The sequence below is a fragment of the Xyrauchen texanus genome, chromosome 5, assembly GCF_025860055.1.
Source record: "Xyrauchen texanus isolate HMW12.3.18 chromosome 5, RBS_HiC_50CHRs, whole genome shotgun sequence".
NCBI classification, from domain to species: Eukaryota; Metazoa; Chordata; class Actinopteri; order Cypriniformes; family Catostomidae; genus Xyrauchen; species Xyrauchen texanus.
In genome coordinates, this window is record NC_068280.1 from 17,169,463 (window position 1) to 17,179,552 (window position 10,090).

At 36.3% G+C, this 10,090-nt stretch overlaps 1 protein-coding gene across 2 annotated transcripts in view; it reads right to left on the bottom strand.

Annotated features, from left to right (window-relative positions):
* The window catches only part of LOC127644247 (protein FAM193A-like), a 56,933-nt gene extending 49,787 nt beyond the window's left edge, over positions 1-7,146 (bottom strand). For both annotated transcript variants that reach the window (XM_052127335.1, XM_052127334.1), the window contains exon 1: positions 6,845-7,146. In XM_052127335.1, coding sequence (XP_051983295.1) covers positions 6,845-6,988 — 144 coding nt within the window. In that variant the 5' untranslated portion in view covers positions 6,989-7,146. The remainder of the gene's footprint in view (positions 1-6,844) is intronic.
* Between the last annotated feature and the right edge of the window lie 2,944 nt (positions 7,147-10,090).

Genomic DNA, 10,090 nt, shown 5'->3' on the forward strand with positions numbered 1-10,090 from the left:
TTTTTTAATCAAATTAATCGCACTGAATTAACGTAAAATTAATCGAATATATATATATATATATATATATATATATATATATATATATATATTAGGGATGCACTGAAATTTTTTGTTTTGGCCGAAAGAGAAAAAAGGCTGAAAATATGAGCCGATATAAATGCCTCCCTGACCCTCAGTGCTCAGGTTTCACTCTCGATCGATATAATCATAAATCTCGGCACTGCCAAGCAAAGGCCGATGTCAGCGGTGTGGAAATACTATATAATACTAATAAGCAGTACTGCCGCAACCTATACGCATACTACGCAGTCTGCGTAGGGCACCATCTTTACCTAGGAGGGCACCAGATCCAAGTCCACCGGGTGCCCTTCCTCGCAAGTTATACGTTATTCAAGGACCTGAAAGCAGTTGTGGAACACAGTCGATCGCTTCACCCTCATATCATGTGAACGCGACAATCCTCTTGACTACTGGCACATGAAAAAATATTGCTTTCCATTGCTTGCGTGGACTGCATGCAGGTATTTATCTGGCCAAGCACCAGCACAGAGAGAGAGAAACTATTCAGTGCAGCATCTCATGTTCTTGAGTTGCCAGAAAGCTGAGCAACTTTTGTTCTTGAAGTGAAACCTGACACTTTTACTTAAATAGAAAGCAGTCCAATTTGCTATGTGTATAGCAATTACATAAAAATTTGTTTTGCCCTGCAAAGCTTTGTTCTTCACTTGAGGCTACATCTGTCATTTACAGCTGAGTTTGGTTTTAGTTCAATTACTGCTGTTTTACACTGTTGTTTTGCACAATAATTTTATATTAAAGTATAAATACGTTTACATAAACAGAATATGTAACAGAATATCCGGGTGGCGCCACCCAGATTGAGGCAAATCACTACGCCACCATGATGACTTAGAGCGCATTGGGAATTGGGCATTCCAAATTGGGAAGAAAAGGGGAGAAAAAAAAAGAAAAGGAATTGGCAAATGGAAAAAATAGTCAAAGTAAATTGAAAATGAAAACAATAAAAAACATTGGCAAATGGATGAAGAAAACCAACTGGCAAATGAATGAATAAAAGCAACTGCCAAATGCTTTTTGTAAAACACAATTTAAAAAGTGCATTTTAAAATGACTTATTAATGTGTTACTTTATTGTTACATTTCATTGCATTTTAAACATGAATTAAACATTATTTATTAATGCACAATTTTATTGTTAAAAATAATTACATTTATAAACATGAATTAAATAAACAAATGTATATCTATCTATTTGTCCATTAACTGGTTTATACTTTATACAATTTTATGTTCAAAATAATAGATTGATCATTTATTTCTTCAATCTTTTTTAATTGGCACGCCGAGGTTTCCATACAAATCAAGATCGCGATACATCAGGAAATCAATATTCTACCCGCCCCTATTTAATACATGATCAAATAACAATTTGAATACATGTTTTACATGTCACTGTAAAGCATGGCAGAATCCTTATTGTTTTTTGGAGTAAAACAGATTAACACAGGCCCAAAGTTGTTTAACATATCGCCAGCAGGTAATCGGTGGATCAATAAATCAATGCTTGCGAGACAAATAACATCATAGCAGGATGTATCCATCTATACCTAACTGACCTTGACTCTCCTAACTGCGTCTGGAACTGCTTTACATGACAGGGCCACAGTTGTCTTGGGAACAGGTTAATATGACGTCTTGAGCGTTCTCTTGTTTAAACCCCAAACAATATCCACTCATGACTACTACATCCTGTACACAAGCTCTGTACAGTTGATCACATGCAGCTTTACTTAAATCAGTTAAATTTAGCTGTCAATTCACATCAAGATCGGAATAGACACTGACAAGACTAATTTCAGTGAGGGTCAACAAGCTTTCTGTATTTAGTTGCTAGCTAGTGTAAGGCGGGGTGCCAAGGTGTTTGTATTCAAAGGACAGAAGTCCCCAGGGAGGCAAAGAGCAACCATCTCACACACAACTGAGCAAAAATTGCCTCACTGTTGTCTTTCCACATGTTCCCTCTCCTCCTCCCCCTCCTGTCCCTCTCAGCCCAAAATCACCTTAAAACACACCTTAAATCTTTTAGGTAGCAAATGTCTAATTACATGTCTGAATATTCATGATTTATATCTTTGAAAAAGTTTCAGTGTAGTCTCATTAACTGTAATATACATAACACAGTTTTGAGAATTTAGAGGAATTCTGGAGGCGTGCATACATCCTGTATAAAGGTAAGGTGTGACCCTAGGACATCCAAACCTATTAATCCCCAAATTCTTATTGTCATTCCATTTGGTTGTGGTCTGGGTATTTAAGGAAACTTAGTTACAACTAACATTGTTCATTAGAATTTTCTGTAGCCAGAAATCCCTGTGGTGCATGAACTACGTACTTTGCTGAAGTCAGGTATGCATCGGTCACTCTTAAGATTCATCTTTGACGATTAGAAGTTTTGTATTGATTATTTCTGAATTGATTAATTATGTAATTGGCTTGAAACATATTTACCTGACTAATTAAATATTAAACTTGATTCCATTCGGACTTACCGGTATTCTGATTGCCTTTAGTAGACTGTTAATTTCTTCTTACCGCAAATCTGTGATCAGGGTTATTACATGCCAAGACCCAGTATTTGATGGAGCAGGGAGCACATTAAAATCTTAGCTTTCTGAATAGCTATTTGGCTTTAAGGTAATAGTAATAATAGGGGTTAAGTGTAATAGTCTGTGAAGACTAGCGAAAGTACAATTTGGGACAATTTAATGTTGATTGACCCATCCAAATAGTATTAGGCATGGCCCTTGTTTAATGCTAATATTATTCTAGTCAAGTGTAATTGGAAATTATAGAACTAAACAACTACTATTTGGGTAATGGTATGTTGGTCGGCCTTATTCAAATAATATTAGTCATTTATTCTGTCTAGCAGTGTTTCCCATTAATTACCTCGACTGTGGCGACCCGCCACAGTTTCATACTTACGAACTGAAATAATTTTTACACTTCTCATAATATCATAAAATATCTATAGCGTTGTGTTTTGTGCTGATGCTTCGCACAGCGTCTCTAACTCCCAGTAAGCATTTGAGCAGCAAGTTAAGCACAGGAAACCGCTTTGCTTAATTTCTTTGCTGGCTCAAATTTTTACCACAGCACAAAGTTCTTCATAGATCTAGCCTCTTAATTTTGCTCTAAAAGTGCACCAGATTGATGCATTTAACTTGGAAATGACCAACATTTTCTTACAGGGGACCCCCTACAGTGGCACAAAATCCCGTGGTAATCACTGTCTAGAGGTAATTTTAAGTTAATTAAGTATATATAGATTTATAGAAACAAAACAAATCTACTAATTAGGAATAGATAAGCTACGGTAGAAATAAGTACTTTAGTATTAGTCGTTTACCTCTGGCTAAAGATCAAACTGACAAATTTGTGACCGGGGGACCCATGTACGTGACCGACACGAATAAGCCACAGAATTCCGAATGCACAAGTGCAATTTAAAAAGTATAGTAGGGCTGCAACAACTAAGCAATAAAATCGATAATTATCGATAATGGAAATCATCGACAACTGATTTCATTATCGATAAGTTGGATATTTGCAATAAGCATGGAGAAGCCCCGTCAGTGACATCACTTCACTTCACAACCCAGTGAAAAATGTGTTGCATGATGAAACTCACTTGAAAAAGACAACCCAAGTTGTCCACCTCATGAGAGCACTTTATAAACATTTCAAAGAAGATCGTAATAAGCAATTAAGCATAAAGTTTAATGTGGAGCGGTTGCTGCATCAGATGCCTTTACAGAGCGATTGTGCTGTTTGATGTGCTGAAGAGATGTTTCTCTCCAGCGCATCACTTACATTTTACTGCTGTCTATGTTTTATAATGTAAACAAGTTAAGAATTCAAAATCAGCCGCGTATTTCACAAAACTGTTTGTTCTTATCACAAATGAGTCTCCGAGAAAGGGAGCGCAATCATATTGATTAAACTGTCCAACATCATACCGTATTTTCTGTTTCAATGTAATCAATTGTGCAGCTTTCATGGAAATCAGACTGACCTCTCAGCAGTCAAGGTGTGCTGGTTTTCAAAGGGTTTTCTCCTGCCCATGTAAGCGCATGTAATACAGTGAGCACCGGATGAGTTTTTTCAGGGTGAGAGTGAATTTGCACAGGATTGACGGATGATTGTACTATATTAAACTGTATGTAATGCTGAACATAATGTATAATAATGCTAAGGGCCCTGTATTTGACAGTCCTACTGATAATGCCACATAATGTAATGTCTGATTTCACAAGTAAATTTATACAATTGCAGTTATTTTGTTGGATAAACACACAATTTTTTGAAAAGAATAGTTTAAAAACATGTAATCGGTGAAAATACTATTTTAAAAATGATAATATAAAAATACTTAAATGTATATATTCAGTGACAGCGTACAAGCATACTGTATGTAACAATGTATTTTTCAGTTGGGCAGAATTATTAGCATTTCTATTTTCGAGTCACTATTGCCCTCTGCTAGGATTATCTTTTTTCCCCACTCCATGCATCCCCTATGGATCATTTTACTCTTTAATTATGAGCAATGTTTGTTACGTTTTACAAGTTAAGCAACTATTTTGCATATCCTGAAAGTAATAATAATTATAATAAATTTAAATGTAACCTTTTATGATTCAGGCATTGTTCAAAGTTTTATGGGAGTATAGAATTGTTAATTCAGTGTTATAAATCAAACCAAATCCTTATGCCCTTTATCATTTCAGTTTTTTTTTTATTTATTTTTTTCTCCCCAATCCGCACAATTCCTAATGTGCTCCAAGTCCTCGTGGTGGCGTAGTGACTAAATCTGGGTGGAGGAGGACGAATCTCCGTTGCCTCCGCATCTGAGACCTTCAATCTGCGCATCTTATCACGTGGCTCATTGAGCGCGTTACCTTGGAGACACAGTGCATGTGGAGGCTTCACACCATTGTCCGCGCCATCCACGCACAACTCACAATGTGCCTCACTGAAAGAAAACCACATTATAGTGACCATGAGCAGGTCACCCCATGTGACTGTACCCTCCCTTGCAACCGGGCCAATTTGGTTGCTTAGGAGACCTGGCTGGAGTCACTCAACAACACCCAGCTACAGGGATGGTTGTCAGCGTCTTTACTCACTGTGCTAACCAGTCCCCCCGACAAATCATATTTTTATCTGATTAATCATAGAAATAATAGAACATTAACCGATTATCAAAATAATGGTTAGTTGCAAACCTAAAGTTTAGAATTGACTAGAATAATAAGTATCCAAATCTAAATAAGATCTCAATTAATAATCAATAATAATTGGAATCTCAACCTAAATCCAAAGTGTAATATAATTGGAGTCAGATTAAATGATTAATGGAGTCAGATTTAGTTTTAACTAACTCAAATAGTAATGACGCTACAGCCACATGCGCACAAAAAAGACGAACAAACAGAAACCTTCACAACTTCGCTGGATTCAGTCGTTGGGCCAGTGAGGTGGCATTTATACACTAGTCTCAAGTATTGCAAAAGAATACATATGAGCCTCAAACTGTTGCGAGAACATGCCATTACAAAATTGTTGATAAATTTGAATTCAATGAAACATTCTCCATTTAAACACACAATGTTGTACTGTCCGATGGCTGAAACTGCATTAACTTAAGTCGGCGCTGTTGACTTTCTGCAAGCAAAAGAGCTGAAATTCAGTCTAATCATGAAATGGTCTCTTTTGCTCATGTCATCACAGAATGATGATCCTGTTAAGCTACATATGTGATTTCCTTGGAAACTGAAGGGTACCCACAGAAAGAATATGCTGCTGACAAACACTGAACACTGGACCTTGTGATGAGAGTGAAAGTTCTAAGTGCTCGACCAGACCAACGGCTAGACAACAATACACAACTGTAACAAGAGGAAAGCAGTTGAGCAAATGAAGTTGTTGTGGTTTCTGTTAGTGTATTCTAAGAGATCACATTTGAGTCAGATCATATTTACTGTATGTCCAAAACATAAAATTTGCATAAGCCCCATTTCAGAACCACTGATAGATAAATTAAAGGATTTGTTGACATAAACTGTTGCCTAGTTCCAAGCACTTCCTGTTTGCACGCACTTGACACTTTAATAGAGTTCAAAGGGGCATCTGTTACTAGCAATTTCGTTTAATAACTTAACAATATCCCTTGAAGTCTGACATTGTTTATTTATCTGTTCAACAAAGGTGTAAAGTGACTAATTAAACCTTAATTTACAAAACACAATGTGGGCTTTTAACCGTATAAGTACAAGGTGACAATACTGTGAACTGTGGATGGTAAACAGTGATCCTTCCAGCATAAATACTGAATTTAATCGATGTTTTAATTAAAGGAGGATGGAAATTTGATCTTTTTATTCAAATCTATCTACAGAAACATCAGAACTTCACTTGACAAGTTAGCTTCACATCATCTCTAAGTAAAAACCATAATCATGCAAACTTCCACAACAACTGTACGTTAGGATGGTACGTTATGCTTATGCATGGAATCACTCTGAAATGTGTTTTAACGTGTCTTTATTGTTTTTCTCACACATTTCTGTAATCAGATGAGGAATCATTTAAGATTACAGCTTTAGATCAGTATACTTCAGCTTAGGCTCCGTGTAGACGCGAGATTAGCTACTAGAGATCCCCAAGGCCTCAAATGTCAAGGGATCTGGATTAAACAACAACGTATTTGAGCTCTGATGCACCATTAAACGCTCCACATGACCCAGCCGGTGCTCACCTCTCCGTTGAGGCTGGGGATGGTGCTCAAGTCTCCGTGTGCGGTGCCGCTGTAGGGTGTTGGCAGAGCTCCGGCCTTCCCTGTGCCGCCGCCCCGCTTATTCTTCCTGCGCTTCGCTCCGCGTTTGGCGTCAGTAGGACTCATTTTTACCCACGAAATACACAGACAGCGTTCCGTCCACTACCAGCAGGGTCTAGGGTACAGCGACAGCGCTCGCGCTGTTGGTACAGGTGACGTTTAGGTGTTTTAAACAGATATAATGTAAGAGCCTGCCGACCTGCTCAGAGTGTAGCAGACTTCAAATTCCAATATGGCCGGCTCAACAGGAACTGGCCAATAGGGTTTACGTCATGACGCCATTGCGTATTAGGGTTTATGGGAAATTGAGTTTTAATATGTCACGTCACGTGTCATGCTCATTTCGAAATGGCATACTAAGACCCTGTTCAATACCCCCACTTGCGGTTCTGGTCATGCCTACTTACCCACTTGTCACGTATTTCCGGTGTTTGGCCACTAAGTGTGCACGTAGACGTGAAGACTGCGAGTGTATGTATGACTTTTGATTGCAAGTTGGGACACTCCTAGACTTAACGATGTTGGTGCTGTTTTTTTGTTGGCGCTGTTTTTTTCCTTTTCACTCAGCTTAAGACTGATTGTTTTTGGTAGCAGTGACTGTTATAGCCTCCTTAAAATAATAAACAACTGAACATTTTACCCATCTTTTCATTAATTAATACACTACTGGTTGTTGGAAGTGTATTGTGCTGTAGAAATTTTGTAAGTAAATTTTTTTATAATGTTTATTGTCTGAAAATAATTGTAAAAGTTAATTATTTTTTTACTCATTTAGATTTTTAATACTTCGCACATTAAAAAAATGTTTAACTGTATAAATTGCGTCGTCCATAACTACTGTAAAATATTAAATATAAGCAATTTCTTTCTACTATGTTACTCAATACACAGCATAAAACTTAATTAAAAATAAAAACTTTATTCTATGAACCTGTGTGATTCATTAATATCTACTAATACAAACCATTTAAATTATATGCTTTGGCTTGTCATTTATTTCAAATGACCAAAGACTGCTTTACACAATTTATCGTTTCATACAACAAATAAAAAAGCATTAAAACCTATATTTAAAATACATAAAGAGAACGAACCTGTGGTAGTAGTTGAAACATTTTTTATTTTAAAACAACATTTTCTAGACACTGGCTGATAAATGACCAAAATGAATGACAAGCTGTATTAGGCAAGAACAAACAAAAGAAGGTGATTACTGGGTGAGAAGGATAAAGAGGTTTATAAATATACATATAAATAATATTTTGTAATTATGATGCTGACATTAAGATATTACACATTATATAGTGTTGAATACTTTAATTTATGATAAGATAAAACTCGACTCGACTACCGCCACTTTTGGGCCAGTTGCTATGTAAAAGCCGATTTCTGTTCCCAGTCCAGCCCTGGATAGCAGTATCATTTGTGCACGCAACTTTCGAATTGTAAAAAGAAATAGCTGTGCGGAAACAACTCCGTGGTAAAAAAAACAAGGTGCAGACATTCCTCTCATTAGCAACGAACGAAACGAAAAAGTCTTTCAGGAAGTGTCTCAGCTGTTGGCCGCACAGCTGAGACACAGCTTCCACCGGACCTAACAACAGTGTAGGGAAAAGTAAAAAAAAAAACCTTAAAAGTGACTACAGAACCATCAAGGAAAAGTGGAAGTGGTTTGACCAAATGGACGCTATCTAGACCGGCGAGCAATGGGAGGGAGAGTGCCCACGTTGGAGGATGGTACATTTTGTTACGTTAACTCTATACTCTGCTTGATAGCTTCACTTTATTTAGTTGATCAGCTACTGGAAAGCTTGCTTCTAAAACAACCAGGCCAATTTAACTGTTACATTTGTGTAAAACCATGCAACAACTACTTTATGCAGCACAATGAGCTAGTAGCTAAGAGCTAGCGGTCATGTTATTGTTTTGTGTTGCGTTTAAGATGATGTCATGGCAGTAGAGGTGGCACAAATATGACGATCAGCCAATAATCCCACATTGAGGTGGCACTAAACAGCAGTGGAAAGCAAGCTCAGAAAAGTAAAGCGAGTAGAGTCAAGTCTAGTCAAACTATTGCCATTAGTCTGAAAACCCGCTCCAAAGCGGTTTTCGCACTAGCTTGTGGATTTAAGGTCACTGAACTTTGGCATGTTTTAGATATGGAACAGTCTTGAACACTTACTTCCTGTCGCGTGCACGTGCACTCAAGTGGCCAAGATCGCAAGTGTGGGTATTGGGACAGGGCCTAAGCATACCACCCTTTGGGTGCTTCTCATTTCTAAAATTGAACATTATTATTTTTTCTCAACTTTATTAAAACTTTTCATATAACAAACAGGCATTATCATTGTTAAACCCATCAACAATAAGTCCAAGCAGCATATCATAAACACAAGAAAAATAGTAATATAAATAAAATAATACCAAAACATGTAAAGCAAATTATAACATAGATTAAATTACATTACAGGGGGATTTGTTAAAGTTTCCATATATGTTGCCATTAATTTAGAGAGTTTTAAATTGCTTTAAAGATTGAAATGAAATTTTAAAATAATTTTAAATGCCTCAAAACATGGAGAAACGTCAACAAATCTACATTTGTTTAAATAAAACTTGGCTACAATCAACAAATTATTACACAAAAATTAAACATCTTTGTTTTGCATAAAGACACCAAATTTAACTATGTGATAATCAAAGGCAGTAATTACATTTTCTGTCTTCCACCACTCATACAATCTGTCCCAAAATTACTTAACAATAGTACAATTATAGAAAAGATTATCTTTTTGACAGAATGTACATACATTACTATACAAATTAAATCTTACTCTTAGATATTCATTACATGGATAAATGTAATAATTGTTTTGAAGTGTACTCTTTCATATTAGGTAACAAAGGAAATGACACATATCTAGTTCTAACTTTGATAGTGTCAGCTTTTGAAAACCTTTGAGATAAAAACTTTTATTTTAACAGGAAGAGGAAAATATTATTTTGTAATTAGTGATCTCAAAAGCTTGTTATTACATTTATCATCCAAGAAATTATAATAGTCAATCAACAAATAACAGATGTAGGTATTACAGAAGAATATTGTAATATACCTTTAATTAGATTCCTCAAAAGAATATTGCTAAATCCAAATGACATTTTATCTTA